This window comes from Trichechus manatus, unplaced genomic scaffold (genome assembly GCF_000243295.1).
Source record: "Trichechus manatus latirostris isolate Lorelei unplaced genomic scaffold, TriManLat1.0 scaffold00031, whole genome shotgun sequence".
NCBI classification, from domain to species: domain Eukaryota; kingdom Metazoa; phylum Chordata; class Mammalia; order Sirenia; family Trichechidae; genus Trichechus; species Trichechus manatus.
The window spans coordinates 6,842,057-6,864,495 of NW_004443967.1; the positions used below are offsets into that span (position 1 = coordinate 6,842,057).

The 22,439-nt window shown below is 37.8% G+C and overlaps 1 protein-coding gene across 1 annotated transcript in view; it reads left to right on the plus strand.

Annotated features, from left to right (window-relative positions):
• Positions 1-5,067: 5,067 nt before the first annotated feature.
• The window catches only part of CCDC172 (coiled-coil domain containing 172), a 52,911-nt gene continuing 35,539 nt past the window's right edge, over positions 5,068-22,439 (plus strand). The window contains exons 1-2 of the mRNA XM_023729876.1: positions 5,068-5,234; positions 5,509-5,594. Coding sequence (XP_023585644.1) covers positions 5,156-5,234; positions 5,509-5,594 — 165 coding nt within the window. The 5' untranslated portion in view covers positions 5,068-5,155. The remainder of the gene's footprint in view (positions 5,235-5,508; positions 5,595-22,439) is intronic.

The following is a 22,439-nucleotide window of genomic DNA, read 5'->3' on the forward strand; positions in this document are numbered from 1 at the left end:
ATGCCACTGCTATTTTAAATACCAGCAGGGTGACTCATGATGGACAGGTTTCATTGGAGCTTCCAGACTAAGACAGACTAGGAAGGAAGGCCTAGAAATGTACTTCCAAAAATTAGCCAATGAGAATCTTATGAATCACAACATAATATTGCCCACCATAGTGCTGGAAAACTGGCCCCTTGGTTGAAAGTCACTCAAAATGCACAGTGGCCACAATAATGGACTTGAGTGAAGATGGCACAAGTCCATTTTTTTTGTTCTGTTGTACATGGGGTCACCACAAGTCGAAGCCGACACAATGGCAGCTAGCAATAACAACATCCATATGAATATATATCTTCTTAATAGGGAAGGAATTTCTGTAGTAGATGAATTGCTCCAGACCAACCCTGCATTCTGGTTGTTATATCCCTCCTTCAAATTCTTACTGCAAAGTTCAATACAGAAAACAAGAGAGGAGTTGCTTTAGATGAAGTGGTTGAAAACCACTGGTGAAAAAAAGGATATTTCATGGGAGAAGGAACGAATTAGAAGCTCTGATATTAACTGCTTGTACAATGTTGAGGAAATCCAACATATCCCTGGCCTGAGTGTTAACACATACCAAATAAAAGAATTGTGCAGGATGCTTTCTAAAGTCACTTAAACCACTAAAAATGCTTTGATTATAATAGAAGTAAATCAAAGTCTTATTTCACTTTTTTTAAATTATAATTTATTTTCCACTACTTACCTTTTAGGGTCTCTATACACAAATTTCATTTTTAGTTTTACTAATATTAGATACGTAGCTAGTTAAATAAGCATTCTCAATTATTTTCCCTTAAATCACACTTGATTTTAATTTGTTACAGATGATTTGCATTACTAATCCAAATTGTAGAAGTCTGAGATGTCTGAAAATGTCTTCAGAAAAGATATTAATTTGTTGGTGACAAGCATTGTTTAGGAAATTCATCTTCCTTGAAATGAAACTGAACTGCCAAAATAGTCTCATTTCCTTCAGCCTCTAGCTTTTAGAGGTGACAAAATGAAGTAGTTAAGGATGTGCCTTCTAGAACCAGACTATCAGGGTTCAAATTGTGATTCTGCTGCTTCCTGGCTACTGTATTGACCTTGGACAAGTTACTTAACCTCTCTCTGCCTCAGTGTCCCAACTGTAAAGTGGAAAGAATTAAAACATTAATCCCATAGGGTTGTTATGTGGATTAAATGAATTAATGCATGCCAAGATCTTGGACGGTGATTGGCACATAGCAAGCTATTCAATACATTACCTGTTTGTGTCTTCTTTTTTAGTGTTTCTAACCACTGCCAAGAATTGACTGCATAAAACAACTCTGACACACCACTCATTTGCTTGAAAACATTACATGATCTTCCATCATATACATGAAAAAGTTCAACACCCTCCAAATACCGGCCTTGTCTAACATTGTACCCACTTTTTTCCCCTTACTCTCTCTCTTTTGAAGTACCATCCCCCTTAAAAACCAATCTTATACGTTATCCCCTCCAGTTAAGTCTTCCCAGATCACCCTTGTAAAGCTTATTCTGTCTGCCATATTCCCATAGCACAAGGGTGAAGCTCTATTATACACAGTCTGCCTGGGAGTTATTTGTGTATGCTGTGTCCCATTTGACAGATTACGACCTCCAGGAGGGCAGGGCCTGTATCATTTTTGACTTCATATCTCCCACAGTACCTAGCAGAGAGTTTTACACTTAGTAGATACTCAATAAATGGTTGTTAAACTTGGTTGAACCCAAATAATTTTTTCTCTTTTTGGCAGATGCCCTAAGTAAAACATAAAATAAATGAATTACTTTAATTCTTTCCATTGCAATATACATGCCCTGGGCTAGTGAGTATTTGCAAGCCTGGTTTAGAACTTACGGATGTCATCAATCTAAGAAAGGAGAGGAAATGCATTTTAAATTACAAGAGCAATACAGCCTTATATAAGGCCTTCTAGCAAAGCAATTATCAATTGCTCAATAACCCAGGTGCTAGAGCTATTATGAACAAAAGTCTGAGGTTGGGAGACAATGAGTGATCTTAACTTTTATATTTCATAGGTATGCAATTCAATGAAACATGTACAGATGGAAAGTTGAGATCTGAGAATCATATGTGGGTATCATAATGCAAATAATTAGCTTTCTTTCTAAAGAACATCTGTTGAAACATCTGAAAGCATTTTGTTTATACTGTTGCCAAAATGTTGAAAAATATAATAATTCTCCAATGAGGTTAGAAATATCCGGGGGAAGAAAAATACTTTTTTATGTAGTTCAGTTTTTATTAAATCTTGTTGTTGTTTCTCAAATATGGCACATAGGAGATACTCAGTCATATTTGTTGAGTGAATAGCAGAGAATCATTAAACAGTTGTTGAATGAATCATTTCTTTTTTCAGACTTATAAGATCAATACATTTCCAGAAAATAGTATGCCCAAGTTTCACCACATCATATACCATTTTTATCTGGCATAAATTTAAGTAATGCTACTCTTTCTCTGAACATTATAGAATGTAATCAGCAAGTAGATCTATAAGAAAAATACCTTAACACTATAGAAAATTATGAATAAAACTAGTTATATGATAATATCATTTTAAATTTAATTATGTTTCTTTTATTCCTTATTATGAAACACTTGAAGTTTGAATTGTAGGCTTGTGTAATCATGTTTGTGTCAACAAAACAAAATAGAATAAAAAACCCTGCTGAAGTCTATAGTGGTGGTACTTCTAGAACACTCCAGCTTAGTGTTTAAAAGCACCAAATATTCTGCGGTGTGAAGAAGACTACAAAAGATGAGGAAGTCACTTCACCCCACATCTCATTTCCTGAATTTCCAGCAGCTATCTTCAACACTCCTGTGTGAGTAAGGCGACTGGGCTCCCGAAAGGCTGCCCAAATTTCACTCTGCCGAGTTTCAGAACAGAAAGAGCATGTTAAATAATAAATGTGAGTTTGAGTGTAACTAATAAAATTGGAATGTTAAATATCAGCATGCTTTTGAAAACCAGCCTCCTTGTGAGGATGCTCCCTGTGCAAGTCGATAGGAAATAATTCTGAAGGGAGTGATATTAATTAGTAATATAATTTAAATTCTGGAAGCCCTTTCCTTTGATGGCAGCCGTGGTACAGTTCATAAGCCTCCAAATAAGTGCTCAAAAAAAATGGTTCACACCACAATTTCAGCTTTGTTTTTCATCCTTGACCAGATAAGAGTCAAATTTATTCCTGTATATCTAAATTTTACACATGCATCCATATGATAGAGAATTATGAAACTGTAAAAATGTATTTGTGAAGAGTTTTCAATGAAATGGTAAAATGCTTCTGATGTACTACAAGGAAAAAAGAGCAGAAACAAAAAATAAATTCTTGGCCTCTGATCACAGATTTCTTGGGGTCAGAGCTCACTCTGCCATACAGTAGGTATGCAACCTTGGCAGGATATTTAACTGTTCTGTGCCTCAGTTTCCCCCACTATGCTATGAAAGCAATATGAAAATCGTTCTCGGAAGGATATGAAGTGTTTGGAATAGTGCCTGGAAAATACTCAATAAATATTGTTATCATCATCATATAGTCACAGCAATTTTAAGCTTACAAAGGAAAAATGCAAGGTGAGGGGTATTACCTGGCAATAGCCAAAATGCCATCAATATTTGCTTCTGAATAATGAGCTTATGGGTAATTGTTTTCTGCATCATTACACTTTTCAGTATGTATTCCTTTATAATAAAGTTTAAAAATCAAATTATGCATACAAGCCTTGATGGAAATTAAGGTGGAAATTTGGAATAGGTTAAAAGTTATTATCGATTGTATTATACTACAGCATTAAGGAAATATACAGATGGTGTGGCAGAATTTACATCTACCTTATTTTACTTAATTCTGAATGCATTCTAACTAGAAAATACTTTTTAAAGTTTAACTAGTGTCAATTCAACATTCAGAAGTGGAGTCAAATGTTTATTCTAATCTCAATATTTTGACCTACTAAAGGTAAAAATATTTTATTTTTTAATTAAAAAAATCCCATGCAAAAGTCCCAAAGGTGCCTTTCATCTTTAAGCTTTGATTAGCAACCACTTTGGTCTCTGACACATATTGTGCAGATATTGAAGTGTTAATATTACTGCAGCTTGATTACAAAAGGCAATGATTAATTTTAAAGCAGACAAAAAAGATATGTCCTGATTACAAAGGAATGATTAAGGTGGAATGTCAGACATTGCACATTTATAGCAATCTTTGCCATATTCAAAGGATAAGACTTTGCAAAAGTTTATATTTAGAATCACGGGTACTCTGTACTTTATAATACTGGGTATTTGAAGAACGGAGACAGATCACCTCAACTCCAAATACCGCCTAAGACTTAAGGGAGTTACATAGCCCATAGCAAACCGCCCCTAAGGTAGACTGGGCCCAACGAGACACCGTAGTGTAAATTCTCTCCTGGCGGGGTCTATCTGAGGCACTGGCTGTGGCCTTAGGGAGTGTTTCCTCCTGGACTGTCTTCTGGCAAGTATACATTTTGCTGAGAGACGTAGCTCTTTGAAGTCTTTATCGCTAAAAAGAGAGGGTTTGAGAGGAAAAGTGTTACCACGGAAAGAGCCGCTGCCCGGAACCGCTAGGAAGCCAGAGCCCATTGCCTCCGTTTTTATTTCGCTCTCAGACAAAAAGCCAAACCTGGAGTGGGAAGAGGCCTTCTCTGAGGGGAAAAAGGCAGAGTTGAAACAGGTGTCCCAGGGGGGCCGAGGATTTGAGGGAGAGCAAACCGGGTTTGTAGACTGTATCAGGGAAAACAAAGACAGCGAGAATGGGCTTCGAGCAATCGGGTGAGGAGCAAGGACCAGGACGTGGAGAACGCGCGAAGAGGCTGCCCTGAGCCAGGCTGGGGTCGCGGCCCCTCCCCGGGCCCTGCCGGCGCCTCCCAGACCCCCGGGCCGACTCCGTCCTGTTTCGGGCTCCCACCTGCGTGTGGGAAGGCGGTCAGGGTAATGGAGGCCGATCTGGGAATAGTTCTAGAATAACCCTTCTGCTTTATTGTGCTTTCCAGGATCCTCAGTCTCGGTTATAAAATATTGAACGGCGAAAAAAGGATCCACAGGAGCCAGGGCCTGAGATGAGTTTAGAGTCGTTGTTTCAGCACATCATCTTCACTGAGCATCAGGCTGAGGAGAATCGTCGCTTGATGCGAGAAGGTCGGGGTGTTGCTGTCTTTGTGCACGGGGCCTTTTGTCTCCTCGAGTTGGGTGCTTGGAGCAGAAGGAAATCCCAAAAGCAGTGGTCAGAGCAGTTAGGGGAGTTTGTTTTCCTCCTTGAGAGAAAGCGGAGAAGTGCCTTTCCAGATAAATGCCACAAAAAGGGGGATTTTTAAAGAAAAATTGGTGTGTTTATGAGTTGGAATAGACTCGATGGCAGTGGGTTTGGTTTGGTTTTAGGTTGATGTATTTAAGGATTTAATTTGTATTACAGTCAGGTCAGAAACAATCAGATATCATGAAAAAATTAAGAAGGCAACAGAGGAGCTGAATGAAGAGAAAATCAAGTTGGAATCTAAGGTATTGACCATGGAGAGCATGCTAATTAGCATTTGAAAAAGTCTGGTTTAACTTCATATTTTAAGAGTATTTCGCTTATTAACTTCTTGTCCTTCAAGTAAGAAGCACACTATTTCTATGCTGGTTAATGTAGCTCCATGCTGTCTGGTAATATTTAAAAGTCTGAATCCAGTGACACCTTCGGTTCTAATATGAACTTGTCTTATAAAAACAATATAAGTAATGATGTAAGTAATGAAGAATTCATTGTCCATTTTGGAGAATGGTTAAGATTTTAAAAGCATAATACCATTGGAAAAATAATTGTTCAATAAGTAGTTGGTATGATACAAATTTTTAACAATTAAGAAGCATGCTGTGTTGATATAACTATTGATTGTAACTTTCAAATGAGTTTCTGCCTTTTGTTTTTCAATTCTCTACCACATTTTGGGCATCGTCTGTCATCCAGAAAGAGTAATTTTTCAACTAACATGTCACACTTTACTGCAACATTTGTAAAGCGTGTTATTTGAACTAGAAGCAAGAGAACCTGGTGGCTTCTTGATGGAGGATTTTGAAGGGTGGGAAGAATTTTGGAGAGGCAAAGAGAATAGGAGAAAACATTGGGGTAAGGGGAGGATGTGAACAAAAGGGAGAAGGCAGAAATGATTAAGGCATATTGGGAGTGAAAGCTAGTTAAAGCAGGGCTGATTCTGGGATTAGAGGAACCCATTGCAGGTTTTTGATCAGGGAAGGTGGGATAAAAACAGTTTTAGGAGACTGTCTCCCAGCTCTCATAAGGAAGATGAGAGCAGCATATGGTTAGGAAGCTAAGGACATCATCTGAATGTATCAGTGAAGGTCTGGCTATGAGTGGGGACAGACAGCCATACAAAAATATGTATTCACCTAATGAACTAAGCAAGCAGTATGCAGTGGGAAGTCTGTTTGAGAAAGTCTGTTTACTTAAAATAAATGTTGATTTTAACTTAGCACTGTGAATAATTTCCATTTTTCTTTGTGAACAATCATAGAACCCTTCTCCACCTGGTGAGCTTCTGCTCTTCCTTTCTAAGTCTTGCTCAAACATTACCTGTGAAGCCCTCCCATGAACATTTTGGAAAATTTAAAAATGGCATGGGGGCGGCATCTGACCTGCTCTACCTTCACAAGGGAGAAGGAGAATCAATATCAACAGCCCAAAGCTGAGTCCTATGAGGCAGAGTCAGACATGCCTCCTCTTTCTGCCATCTTTACCAATTCTGACATCAACTGCCCCTCCCACACACCCTCTACTTCTGTGTTGGGTTCGATAATTCATTGCAATGGCCACACAGAACTCACAGACAATACTCACGATTATGAGGTTTATTAGGGAAGTAACAGGTTACAATTCAAGTTCAGGAATGCTAAGAATACAGTTCTTCCATCAGGACAGCCTCTTCTCAGTTGTCCTTGGCCCCTGTCCTGCTTGGGCTAGTGTTAAAAAGCTCTTTTAGCTCTGCCGATAAGTGCCCAGAGGCGACCCACTCTGCCAGTAAGCCTCAGCTCAAAGGCACTCAGCTGTAGCTCCGTGGGCGGGGAAGCCCACCACGCCATCTCCTGGGTCTGCAAGCCTAGCGCTGCCAAGTGCGTGGAGGCACCCTACTCTTCCAGCAAGCCTCCTGCCAAAAGGCAGTCAGCTTCCTTGCTCTGTGGGCCGGGAAGCCCACCACGCCATCTCTCGCTGCTGGTCTCTGCTGCTGGTTTCTGCTGCTGCAGTTTCTCTGCCACTGCTTCTTGCCATCTTCAGTATTACAGCTCTCTCTTTCTCTCTCAGTCTCTTGGTTCCAGGAGCTTCTCAGTGCAGGGATTACGGGTCCGAAGGATGCACTGTGCTCTTGGCTCTTCTTCCTTGGTTGTGGTGAGATCCTACCTCTGGGATGGCTCATTTCAAGCACAGTGGGATGGCAAAACTGACCAGTCCCTTTGGTGGGCCACAATTACCCTATTTGTACAGTCACACTCAATCATTTGGGTGGGAATTACAAGACCATGGCGAGAAAGACAAAAGCAATCCATTGCATGCAGAAAAAATTTTAATATTTTACTGCATTACCTTACAACTAAATAATACTACATACTTGTGTCTGTGTTTGTTTCCCTTACTGTTTGTGAGCAAAATGTCTGGAATTATTTTTCTTACTCATATTTTTATTGGATACAAGATAGTGCCTGTATCCAATGCCTAGCACATAGTCTACATTAATGTTTTGAATGAATGAATGAGTACCAATAGTGTGATAATAGGGACAGTGCTGTCTTTAGAAGTAGAAGTTGGAACTATTCTTTGGTGTGACCCCAGCTCCTGCTTTGCTTGTGAATAGCAGATACACTAGCTGCTACCAGCAATGCTAAAACTGGCAGGATAGGCAAAGCATAAGAACAGCATGATGTAGACTGACTTTTTTCTTTAAAAAGAATTGATACTTTCAGAATTGATAGCTAGAAGCTAATAAAAGTAGTAGGGGAAACACAATCAGAACTAGACAATGCACAGACCCATTGCCATCGAGTTGATTCCAACTCATAGCGACCCTACAGGACAAAGTAGAACTGCCCCATAGAGTTTTCAAAGAGCAGCTGGTGGATTTGAACTGCCGACCTTTTGGTCAGTAGCCAAACACGTAACCACAGCACCACCAGGGCCCCAGAGATAATGCATAGATAACGTATAGCTGACATTTGTTGAGCACTTGCTATGTGCCCATGATGAGGCACCATCATTATCCCCCTTTTATAGGTGAGAAGGCTGAGGAACAGAAATTAAATTACTTGCCCATGGGGTATAATTTAAAAACGATTAAAATACCGTAATAAAAGTAACAATGGAGTAATGACAGCATATGTTATTAAAACATTTCTTGAGCTCCTCTTAAGCATTTCTTGTCATGAAATCCACCCATAATGTATCTGAAGCTTTTGAATCTAGTTCAGGGCAATATTTTTAAAAGGTCACTTAGTTAAGTGTTTGTACAAAATTTATTTTTCCCTGAATGGTGAAGATATTGACCTGACAGATAACTAATGTTAAAAAAAGGAAAGGTTTACTCTTTGTAATATTTTTTTTGTAGTAATCTGTTTTGCCTGAAAATGGAAATGTAATTTGTTGTTATCTATACACACATAAAAAATGTTCATTACAATGTTTGTACTGGAGAAATGATGGCAAATCCTAACACTGTTTAGAAACATTTGCTGAAAATACTAATTAATATAGGCACATAAACATGCATTGCTTTTTAATCGGCTCATATATATGTGGATAATAACGCAATTGTATCTTACTAATAAAATTAACATATGAGGTTCACAGTTCATACAATACTAATTTGTAATTGAGATAATTTGATTTATAATTATAGTCCAAATGATAGGTATGTGTGTGGATAAAGATTTTAAAAGTGGAACCACAATTATAATGTAAATGACTAATGGGAAGAACTGAAGAAGTAATCATAAATTGATTTCTTATTTCTTTTATTCTCAGAGTTAATTATATGTCTGCCAGTAATAATGAAAATGTATTTACTTGAATATTTGACTTGGCATTTATTGACTAATTTATCAAGTGGAAGCAGCGTAAGAAAAACTAGAACATAATTTGAATAGGGCAGTGCTTGAGCTCTTTATACAGTGATACATTCAGAAAATATTTTGAATATTTATTTTGGAGGTTGTTTGTGGTCAAAATATGTATTTAGAAAGTGCGGTATTTTTTCCCCCCCTGTTCTATAAAACCCAGATAATATGTAATTAGAACTTGAATGATAGCATTTGGCTTTCAGGGCTCGATGAGTCCTTTAAAATATATGGTTGCAAAAGTCTCAGATTATATAGTGTGAGTATTGGACAGCTACAGTATGCCTGGTTAGGCTCAGTAATATGAAAACAGACAAGAGCATGCTCAGGATTTAGCTTAAAGCTTACCAGTATTCCTCAAGCTTCTGATTGTCGGAGAAAAGGTTTATAGTATTGATGACAGAGAAATAATTAAAGACTCACAGTATAATTGTAGTTTCTTTTAATCATCTGAAAGAGGTTCTTCTGTTTAAAAATTGGCATATACTTAAAATGTGGACATTCAGTCTTCATAAACATTACATAAAACCCAACATCATGCCATACTCTCTCAAGAGGGACTAAATTGAGGAAAGTCTGAGGCTGTTTTGTGAATATTTTGTTTTGTTTTTTTCTCTCCCAATTTTAACTTATTGAACAAACATCGTAACAATAATAAAAGAATCTTCATGAATTTTTTAAGGAAAATTATATTGAAATAAGTAATTTAAGGTGGTTTCTTTGACTTTTTTTCCTAATCTTCAAAATGTACACATTTCTTTTTTTTAATCGGTAAGAGTTAGGAATCCTCCCAGAAGAGCAGGCAAAGTCATATCCTTTAGTACTCTTATTACCTAATAGGGAAAGAACAAAATCACAAATTATTATCATTTATAACATTGAAATGGAGTTTTGAAATCAAGGGTTTTTGTTTTTTTTCCTGTTTTTACATTTTATCAACAACAAATTTAGAGGATCTAAATGTGCAAATGAAAATCATAGAATTCTGAGAAGAAAATGCAGGGGCAACACTGTCAGGCCTAACTTTTAGCAGTTACTGTTGTTGGGTGCCGTTGAGTTGGTTCCAACTCATAGTGACTCTGTGTACAACAGAACCAAACACTGCCAACTCCTGCACCATCCTCACAATTGTTGTTATGCTTGAGCCTGTCGTTGGAGCCACTGTGTCAGTCCATCTCATTGACGGTCTTCCTCTTTTTCGCTGACACTCTACCAAGCATGGTGTTCTTCTCCAGGGACTGGTCTCTCCTGTTAGCATGTCCAAAGTATGTGAGACTTCATCCTTGCTTCTAAGGAGCTTTCTGGCTGTACATCTTCCAAGACATATTTGTTTGTTCTTCAGGCAGTCCATGGTATATTCAATATTCTTCACCAGCACCATAATTCAACTTTTAACAATGGAGTAATAACAAAAGCACAAACAACAAAAGACAAAATAAATGGGACCTCATAAAAATTAAAAACTTTCGTTTATCAAAAGACCTTACCAAAAAAGTTGAAAGACAAGCTAATGACTAGGAGAATATCTTCAGAAAACATGCATCTGATAAGAATCTTATAACCAAAATACATACAGAACTTTGAGAGTGTAAAAACAAAAGGACAAAAAACCAGATCATAAAATGAGCAAAGAACTCAAGCAGACATTTCACCAAAGAGGACAGTCAAATGACCACCAGGCAACACATGAAAAGATGTTCATCGTCATTAGCCATCAGAGAGATTCAAATCAAAACCACAATGAGATTGCATTTCACTTCCACCAGGATGACTAAAATTAAAAAAAAAGTTGGCGAGGATGTGGGAAATTGGAGTCTATCGATTGTTGGTGGGAATGCAAAATGGTACAGCTGTTGTGGAAAACAGTGTGGTGGTGCCTCAAAAAACTAAAAACAGTACTACCATGTTGTTGTTAAGTGCCATCGAGTTGGTTCCAACTCATAGTGACCCCGCAGGACAGAGTAGAACTGCCCAATAGGGTTTCTAAGGAGTGACTGGTGGATTTGAACTGCTGACCTTTAGATTAGCAGCCAAGCTCTTAACCAGTACACCAGCAGGGCTCCAGAACTACCATATGACATAGCAATTCCACTCCTAGGTCTATACCCAAAAGACTTGAAAGCAGAGACTCAAAAAGAGACTTGTACACCAGTGCTTATTGCACCACTCTTCACAATAGCCAAAAGATGGAAACAACCTAAATGACCATCAGCAGACGAATGAATAAACTCAATGTGGTACATACATACAATTGAATACTACTCAGCCAGTCAGACAAATCAAGTCTTGATACATACTACAGTATGGATGGAGATTGAAGACATTACGCTGAGTGAAATAAGTCAGTCACAAGAGAACAAATATTGTATGACCTCACTTGTATAAAATGACAAGAAAAGGCAAGTGTCTAGAGACCAGAGTTTATTAGTGGTTACCAGAGGTGAGAGGGAGGGGAAAGGGATGTTAATGTGATGGAAACATCATATTGATTAAGGGTATGGTTGCACAGCCGATTATTGTAATTGCTGTCAATAAGTTGTACACCTGTAAAAAATTGAATTGGCAAAAATTGTATATTTATAACAACGACCAAAAAAAAAACTGCTGAGGCTGCTTATGTACAACCAAACACCTCATGGGATTTGGTTCCTTGATTTGGAGGTTTAGGGTCATGGTTTCATGGGACATCCCAGTTAATTGGCCTAATAATGTGTTCAGTGCTTCTATCTCCTAGTTTGTTGCGTAGTGCCTGATGTCTTAAAAGCTTGCAAGCAGCCATACAAGGCACAACGATTCTTTTCTATTCACCTGAAGCAACAGAGAAAGAAGGAAAGTCAGGAATAGGATGACAGTAGGAAATGTGTGGCTAATTGGCTCCATGAACAACTGCCACCTTTGCCATGAAATTAGGTGAACTGGATGGTGCCTGGCTACCATTACTGAACATTTTGATCAAAGATTCCATAGAAGAATCCTAATCAAAAGGGGGAAAATGCAGTACAGAGGTTAAAATTCTCATGGACTCCAGACTTTCTGGAGCCATGGAGGGTGGATGAACCCATGAAACTCTTGCCCTGAGATTATCTTTAAACCATAAACAAAAAATACCCCTTGATGTCTTCTTAAAACCAAGTAATTGTTTAGCTTGACTAGTAAAGAATGTCTGCCTTGAGCATTACGCTCTTTTAAGAATGGTCTTAATGGGGTCAAATTGACAACAGCAACTTGAAAGATTAGGGAGCAGTGAGTTTATGTTAATAAAGGAGGAACAACTCAGAAAAGGAGGGTGAGAATGGTTGTACAACTTGAAGACTGTAATCAGTATCGCTAAATTGTACATGTAGAAACTGTTGAATTAGTGTATGTTTTGCTGTGTGTATTAACAACCATATAAATAAAATTCAGGAAAAAATTTAGATCCTGCCCAAATTCTATTGTTGATTAAAAGTTGCTTTAAAGCATGAATAAAAAGGATGTTATTTCTCTCATCTAAGTAACATTTGTTTAAATAGCTGTGCATGTGAATTATTTAACCTTAATTTTAGGAAGGAAAAAAAAAAAAAGGAGACTCTGCTTATCCAGCTTTAATACTTAAACCTATTTCTTTTAATGGTTACCAAGACAATTTTCGGGAGAAGTTACACTTACTTACAGTTCCTATGTGCTTTTCACATGATAATCAATAGTTGAACTTCCCTGAGGAGCTAGAAGGGAGATAGGTTGCAGAATGTGAAGTAAGAATTAGCTTTAGACAAGAAAAGTGTTATGGATTGAATTGTGTTCCCCCAAAATATGTGTTGTAAATCCTAACCTCTATGCCTGTAGTTACAATTCCCTTTGGGGATGGGTTGTATTTGTTATGTCAATCAGACGGGATTAGTGTAGGGTGTGTCTTGAGTCAATCTTTTTTGAGATAGAAAAGAGATTAGATAGCAAGTGAAAGATGCAGAGATGGGAGAAGAGAGATGCCAAGCCACATGAAGATTACCCAGGAGCAGAAGCTGAGAAGAGACAAGGACCTTCCTCCAGAGCCTACAGAGAGAGAAAGCTTCCCTTTTGGAGCTGGCACCCTGTATTCGGACTTCTAGCCTCCTAGACTGTGAGAGAATAAATTTCTCTTTGTTAGAGCCATCCACTTATGGTATTTCTGTTATAGCAGCCCTAGAAATACCATAGATAACTAAGACAGTTATCAAGTGCAGCTGTAACAGAACTGTCAGTTCTGGGGAAAGGTCCTTGTCATCAATCTTCCCCTGCTCTAGGAGTGTCTCAGCACAGGGACCCTAAGTCCAAAGGACACACGCTTCTGGCTCTACTTTCTTGGTCATACGAGGTCCCCATGTCTCTCTGCTTACTTCTATCTTCTATATCTCAAAAGAGATTGGCTTAAAACACAATCTTATAGATGGGGTCCTCCTGCCTCATTAATATAACTGCCCCTAATCCTGCCTCATTAACATGATAGAGGTAGAATTTACAACACATAGGATAATCACATCAGATGGCAAAATGATAGACAATCACTCAATACTGGGAATCATGGCCTAGCCAAGTTGACACATATTTTTGGGGGGCACAATTCAATCCATGACAATAACTAAGAATTTGGTACCGGAAGAGTGGAGTGCTGCTCTAACAGATACCTAAAATGTGGAAGTGGTTTTGGAATTGAATAATGGGCAGAGGCTGGAATAGTTTTAAGGTGCGTAATAATAAAATCCTTAAGGACACTATTGGTAGAATTATGGACATCAAAGGCAATTTTGGTGAGGGCAAGCAATAGAGAAAATCTCTATTTTAGTCTTAGAGAATACATAGGGCACCAACAACAGAACGTTGCTAGAAATGTGGATGTTAAATGTGCTCCTGGTGAGGTTTTAAAAGAAAATGATGAACATGTGATTGGACAATGGAGGAAGGGCAGTGCTTCTTATGCAGTGGCAAAGAACTAGTCTGAATTATGTTAAAATGTTTAGTGGAAGGTAGAACTTGTAACTGATGAACTTGGATATCTGGCTGATGAGATTTCTAAGCAAGATTTTAAAAGGGCTGTTCTCCTTGCCGCTTAAGGTAAAATGAGGGAGAAAAGAGATGGACTTAAAAATGAACTGTGCAAAATGAAAACAGAACTTAAATATTTGGAAAGTTCTGTTGTACAAACTAAGGACACATGTCCTAGAATGTTCACCAAGGACATGGCTCGCTACACAATCGTTTGTTAAAGAGATTAAGCCTGTGACTGACGGATCTAACCAACTACCACAGCAGAAAACCCCAAAGCTTAGACTAAAGGAAATAGAGAAAGAATGAAAGGAAAGAATGCTGTCTGCCTCTTGGAATTCTACAGGCAGGAAACAGGCCAAAGGAGCCACATCTGTTGTCCTCCAAGAAAAGAAAAGGACCATCCCTGGAGCAGCTCGGACACTAGTAGAACTGTTGGAAGGAGCACGGGATGCGGGCCTTCTTGGTGTCAAAGGGTGGAGCCGTGGTCCCCTGGATCTCAAAGGGTGGGCGCACAGCTTCCTAGGTTTCAGAGAGTCAGATCTTCACTAACTCTTCCGGAGTGTGGAGCTGCTGTTAAGGTGTGCCAGGGGGATGCGGCCACTGCCCAAAGCTGAGGGGGCAGGGCTTCCATGCCCAGGAGGCAGAAGAACAGGGCCTGTTGGGCTGACGGGGGTGGGTTGCCACTTAGATGGACTAGGAGAATGGGGCCACCTAAAGCCGAGGGAGCAGAGTTGCCATCCCAGAGGGCCGAGAAGGCAGAGCTGCAACCCAGGTCTGAGGGACCTCCACGTAGAACCCAGAAGAAGTGGTTAACACTCAGAGTCTGGAGGGCAGGGCCATTGCCCAGATGGTCTCAGCGAACAGAGGATTATTTTCAAGCCTTGAGAGCTAGTGTAAATTGTTCTGCTGGGTTTTGGACTTGCTTGGTGCCTGTAATCCCTTCTTCCCCTCTAATTTCTCCCATTTGTAGTGGGAATGTCTACCTTGTGTGTGTTCCACCATTGTACTTTGGAAACAGATAACTTGTAGTCTAGCTTTCACAGGTTCACAGATGGAGAGGAATTTTGCCCTATGCCCCAGGGTTGAATACCCCTAAAGGTCTCACCCATATTTGATTTAGATGATTCAGAAGATGAGATTTTGGACTTGGAGTGGATTTAAGACTTTTGGGATGATGTGATGGGGTGAATGTGTTTTGCATGTGGTGACATGAATTTTGTGGGGGCAAAGGGTAGAATGATATGGATTAAATTGTGTCCCCCAAAAATATATGTTGTAAATCCTAACCTCTATGCCTGTGGTTATAATCCCCTTTGGGAATGGGTTGTCTTTGTATGTTAATGAGACAGAATTAGTGTAGGGTGTGTCTTGAGTCAATCTCTTTTGAGAAATAGAAAAAATTAGACAAGTAAGCAAAAGAAGCAGATACGGGGTAAGAGAGATGCCAAGCCACATGAAGATTGCCCAGGAGCAGAAGCTCAGAAGAGACAAGGACCTTCCTCCAGAGCTGACAGAGAAAGTCTCCCCCTAGAACTGGCACCCTGACTTTGGACTGCTAGCCTCCTAAACTGTGAGAAAATAAATTTCTGTTTGTTAAAGCCAGCTGTCTACGTGTGGTGTTTCTGTTATAGCAGTACTAGATAACTAAGGCAAAGAGGAATACCTCTTCTGTTGTAAAAACTATAAAGTTTTTTCCTTTCTAAATTATCCCTTCATCACGGAGTTATTTATATTGGAATTTTTAACAAGATTTCCTGTTATGAAATGCTAAGTTCTTTTATTTTGAACAAGTAGTTAATAATGGTTTTGGATATGAAGAGATCACCTGATTGAATTGATAAAAAAGGAGGCAAAGACATTTAACAGATTTAGTTATTATTCCTGGGAGTATGACTTCAGATTTCCTAAAGTGCTAGGTGTCATAGTAAAAAAGCCATTTAAGGGTGACTTAAAAAAAAAAAAATTCATAAATTTCTAAAACATCATATGTGAGAAAAAAGCTATGAAAGGATACATAAAATATGATAGGCTCCTTAAAGAAAACATACAATACTATAATTTGTGAGGGATAAAGTATAATGACATGCATGGAAATGATAAATACCACAAGATGTGATGATCTCTGATGGGATAGAGGATAAATGCAATCAGGGAAGGGTATACAGCGCACTTGAGCTGTACATGTAAGGTTTTATTTCTCATGCTAGATGTAGGAACCCAGCTGTTAAGTTACTTTCCTCACTCCAGATTTTAAGCAATGTATTTTTCCAGTACTTTTGCATTTTTTTTTTTTCTTTACTATTTTGAGTTAAAAAATAGTTGTTGCTTGTCCGCTTGGTAAATGTCACGTTTCCTATTGATTTGAAGCATCATCTTTATAATATACTAATGTATAAGTATATGTGTAAGGAGCCCTGGTGGCACAACAATTAAGCACTCAGCTGTTAACCGAAAGGTTGGTGGTTCTTACCCTTCCAGAAACTCTGGGGGAGAGAGACCTGGTAATCTGATTTTGTAAAGATTACGGTCTTGGAAACTCTAAGGGGCAGTTCTGCTCTTTCACATGGGGTCGCTATGAGTTGAAAATCGACTCAGGAGCACCTAACAACAGCAAGGGGTGTGTGTGTGTGTACTTGTGTCTGTTTCTAGATTTTTTTTGGCACCAGTATCATACTGCCTTATTTATATTAGCTATAAAGTACTGTATTTTTGGCTCTTTGGAAGGACAACTTCTTTTTCAGAATTTTCCTAATTCTTTTCGTAGTACTTTTTTTGTTTTTCTAGAAAAATTTGAGAATCATTTTGTCAGATTCTAACAAAACAAAATAAAAAAATTGGAGGTTTAAATGAGATTGCATTAATGATACGGTAATTTAGGAAGTACTGATGTACTTACAACTCTGAATCTTTACATTCAAGTATATCGTACTTATTCACATCTTCTCATATTCCTAATGTTTTGATTTTTTTTTTTCATAGTGATCTCAGATATTTCTTGTTTACTGGTTTTTTTTGGTTCTATTTTTGCTATAGTAAATGGATTATTTTCTGTTTGTTGTTGGTAACTAGAAAATATATTCGGTTTTGGGTATTTATCTTGTTACTAGCCTCTTTACTGAACTCCTTTTTATTTCTAACAGTTTCTCAGATTTTCATGGATGTATTCGGTATATAATAATGGCATCTGCCCAGCCAAACAAACAAGCGAGAGAATTGTATCTCAACTCTTTGATAATTGTATCTCTTCTTTTTTTTTTTGCCATATTGTATTAACAAGAGCTTCCGGAAAAAATTTTAAAAGGCAGTGGTGTTATCAGGTCTCCTGATAATCCTTGACGAAAAGGTGAGACTTGAGCAGACCTGATGGAGGTGAAGGAATGAACTGGGAGGAATCTGGGGAAAGGGAGTTCAGGCAGAGGGAACTAGTGAGGATGGAGTGTAGCTAGTGTGTTTAAGGAACAAGGAGGCCAGTGGAACCCTGGTGGCACAGTGGTTAATAAGAGTTCAGCTGCTAACCAGACGGTTGAAGTTCTAATCCACTAGCCATTCCTTGGAAAACCTGTAGGGCAGTTCTCGTCTGTTGGCAACAGGTTTGGTTTTTTGGTTTTCAGGAAGCCATTGTGGCTGGAGGGGAGCAAGTGAGGAAGGAGACTGGTAGGAGATCAGGCTGGAGAAGTAGTGAGTGAATACAACCACATAAAGCCTTAAAAGCCATTGTAAGGACTAATATTTCCTAATATTAGAATTGCTTCCTTGCTTACTGTATTAGGATTGCAGTGTCACAATGAGTTATTTTTTAAGCATCACGTGTGTTTTAAAAAGTATTTATAAAAAGAGCTGTTTTAAAAAATGTAGTAGCTGTTATCAATACTATGTTCACTGATCTACTCCAGTGTTTAAAATGTCTCTTTCTCATAGCTGTAACAAATTAATTTTCCCCCTAATTGCTATGAATCTAGGAATGTGAAATCTTCTATATAACTCTCTTTATGTTTTCTTATATAAATTGCCTGTTATTCTGTTAGGCAAAGCATTTAATTGGCAAAATGTCAGTTCCTCAAGACTAAGATTATTTTTAACAACAGCAATCACAACAAAGAGTAGCTTTGTACTTTGCTTACTTGGACCAAAGTGTTAATTTAAAAGCTTCAGTTGTAGTCAGTTTTCAGCTTCTTCTGGTAGAAAAATACCTAAAGGTACACAGGCAGCCAGAGTAGTGAAGAGTCACAAATCATGGCTATACATGGCTATACCTAGTTGACCAGATAAATTGGCTCACTGGGAAAACTACGAGGTCAGTTAAAAAAATCAAGTATCCCAAGAGGAATAAAACAGAGAAAGGAAAAAGTAATCTTTATTGCTAAGAGAAGCAGAATTAACCAGGGAGTTGGCACTGCTGTAAATTAAAATTTTCTGAAACCGCAATATTTTCTGACAAAGCATGGTTATTTGCTTCTAGAATGTTTAACTTTAAGGCTGCATGCAAATATTTTTTCTTTATTTCTGGTCAGAGAGGGAGAACGATTAGAAAGAAAATTGTATTCCTGCAAATAGAAATCATCCACTCTTTTCTTTTGTTTGTAGCCCTTTGGGATCCCCGGATAACTTTAGGAGACAGAATCAGTAGTTTTTAAGTTCTTATTTATCATAAGATGTTCAACTACCATGCATATGATAGTGCCTCAATTCAAACCTGACTCAGAGAGAGATATTCAGACATATTTTTTAAGCCATAATATTATATATTTTCTAATATCATGTAGTATCATTCATTCTGATCTCCATCCATCACCTCTGCATTACAAAATGATCGGAAAGAGAAGTTTCTGATGATAATTTGTTCTGTTAAATCACCCCATCTTTTGATCCCATCAGTATCTTCAGGGTTGTGTTTGGAATGTTTACTAAAATTTTACATACCAGTAGGTCTGGTTTCCAAACACAGGAATGTGAAAAATAATATAAGAAATTAGTTGAGGCAACAGAAAGAATAAAAGGAACAACCGGAAACTCATTCTGCAAATAGGTAGCCATGAAGAATTACTTTAGTTCTGAAGAGTTAACTCGTGGAACTGGGCAGATTCAAAAGTTTTTTTGTACCTTCAGTTCCATTGAAATATGATAGCTCTATATTAATAATATTGAGCCTTATCTAATTCTACAACCTTAATTTATTGATGTCCTCAACCATATTAATCTGTTGGTGTCTTTTCTTACTTGACCTTCCTATTTCAGCTTTCCCCAACTCCTGACTTTCTCTGTTCTGGTTATTTCCCTTACTTGCTAAGACCTTTCTAGATTAAATGTTCTCATTGTAAATCCTGAGTAAATTTAAAAATTAATGTTACTGTAATCTTTCTGAGGAGTCCTTTGGTGGTGCAAATGGTTAACATGCTCAGCTGCTAACGAAAAGATTAGAGATTCAAGTCCATCCAGAGACACCTCAGAAGAAAGGCCTGGTGATCTGCTTCTGAAAAACTAGCCATTGAAAACCTATGGAACACAGCTGTGCTTTGACACACATGAGATTGCCATGACTCAGAATTAACAACAACTTTTTTAAAAAAATCTTTCTGTGGTTATCAAGTCTGGCACTTTTTAGGTCTTGATTAAAAGAGGAAGATGTGGATGTAAAATGGGAAAGGATGAGAGAGAAAGTGGGAATAAAGAAGAGAGATTAATAGTAAATCTAATAAAAATAAAAACAGAAGCAGAGAAGACCTCAAAATGGATAATTAACATAGAATTTTAGGGAAGAGGAGATTATAGATAATACCCTTCTTATAAATCTTTTGAACAGCTGTCTTCCTTTCAGTTTTTGGTATATAGCTTTATTTTTTTCAGGGTATGGAAAAATATTCCAATTAAGTGCCAATATCCCACTAACAGTTCTTTTTAGTATTAGTTATTCTCCCTTTTAAGAAAGAGGATATGAGCTCAGTGGAAATGTTGGTAATTTTAGGTCTTAGTAGGTGATAGATGGAACAGAACACCTTAATTTCCAAGTCCTTAACCTCAGGATTTTCTGAATTTGAACAATTAATTTGCTTAAGTATTATTTAAAATTATTAAAAATTTCTTAGCTTGATAAGTAATATTTTCTTCATTTTTTGGTTTTGACATAGGTCTTTTACTACAGATTAGTGGCAGAAACAGAATCAGAACTCAGGAGTCTTGATTCTGAAATGCATAATACCTCAAATACTTTACTAGATCAAAACAAAGTTTATCCAGCCCAATTCTTGGTCTGTAGAGCATTTTTGTGGATACTCGTGGTTACTGTCCACAATAGCAACTATGAGAATTAGGTATATAACTGTAAGCATCCTTCTCTCAATAACCTCTGATGAAGCTAGTATTCGATAATTTATATAATAAGTACTAAATAGCCCTAACGCATTTTCTTATTCTAAATAAATGTGATAGAATCCATGATCATGCTCTTATTTGCCCTTGTTGACAATTTCTATTTGTTTTAATAGATTTGGCCATAAGTTTTCTCATTTCTGTCTTATCAGACAGTAAAATACTAACTGCCCCATTTCCCCTACCCAATTTTAAAATTATTTTCTCAATTCCTTTGATCACGTAAATTGCACATCTCTACTCTTTCTCTATTGATGTCTTTCTTAAGATGTGTTTGATGAGAATAGCACCAAGTACCAAAGGTGTGGGTAGATGTGCTATGATCTTGTATAAATGTAAGTTCATATGTTCTGTTTCATTTCTGCTACTTTTTTTTTTAAAGCTGGTATTTCTAGGACTTTTCAGCCATAACATTTCAAAATCTCTTTTAGGCCATCTCTTTGCCTCTGGACTAGACTATCCCTAAGCACTTTACTATTCAATATCTTCTGGGACAGAGATTTCACAACCTGTCTCTCACCTTGAGGAACTTCTTATAGCTAACATAAATCTTGCTTTCTGCAATTTAAGTTGAATTTATTTCCTTTTTCTTTTCTCTGTGGAGATGGGAACAGCCCCAAACTGAAAGTGATGTTTTCTTATGAGGGCTAGCCCTGAACATAGTGGGAAGATTATTTCCAGTCTAGCATCATACTTAGTTTAACTTTTATCTTAGAGCTTCCTGACTTCCTTTTCAATATTCATGGTCTCAGGAGATGCTGTTCTTTAAGGCACAAATGAAATAACAGTTGCATATCTAATATTAATGTTTATTATATCTTATGCTATTTAGAACCAAATGAATTACTAAAATAAAAAATGAGTTCTCAAACCCATTTGAGGACTTAAGCAGATTTGTGTTTTATTTGTATACTATGTGGACTGTAGTCGTGGGACTGAGTTTTTGCCTGTGGTTTGTACATTTTATCTCATTTTATTAGTCATATTGTGTACATGATTTATTTATCCATATCTTCCTTATAAGTTGTGAGAACAAAAGCTCATTCTTTAAAACAAACTATCTTGAAGCAGATTTCAATGTGTGTAGTCAAAAAAACAAGGTCCCTAGGTGGTGCAGATGTTTGTGTTTGATTGGTTTGAACCTACCCAATGGTACCATGGAAGAAAAGGCCTGGTGATCTGCTTTCATTAAGATAACAGCCAAGAAAACCCTATGGAGCACTTCTACTCTGTAACATGTGGGGTCACCATGAGTCAGAATTGACTCAACAGCAACCAACAGCAAAAACAGTCAAAAACACTTGAGTACAAAAGCTAAGAACTGTGCTAGATATTAGAGTGGAAAAAAAGAACACATTCTCTGCTCTTCAGCAGCCTATAGTCTTATGGGGGAAGAGATTATAAAATTTGTCTTAGTCATCTGGTGCTGCTGTAACAGAAATACCACAAGTGGATGGCTTTAACAATGAGAAATTTACTTTCTCAGTCTAGTAGGCTACAAGTCCAAATTCAGGGCATCAGCTCCAGAGGAAGGCCTTCTCTCTCCATTGGCTCTGGAGGAAGGTCCCTGTCATCAGACTTTGGTTTTTCTAGGAGCTTCTCTGTGCAGGAACCTCAGGTCCAACGGGTGCGCTCTGCTCCAGGCACTGCTTTGTTGGCAATATGATGTCCTCATGTCACTCTGTTCACTTCTCTCTTTTATATCTCAAAGAGATTGGCTTAAGACACAATCTAATCTTGCATATCTCATCAATATAACTGCCACTGATCCATCTCATTAACATCATAGTGATAGAATTTACAACACATAGGAAAATCACATCAGATGACAAATGGTGGACAATCACACAATACTGGGAATCATGGCATAGC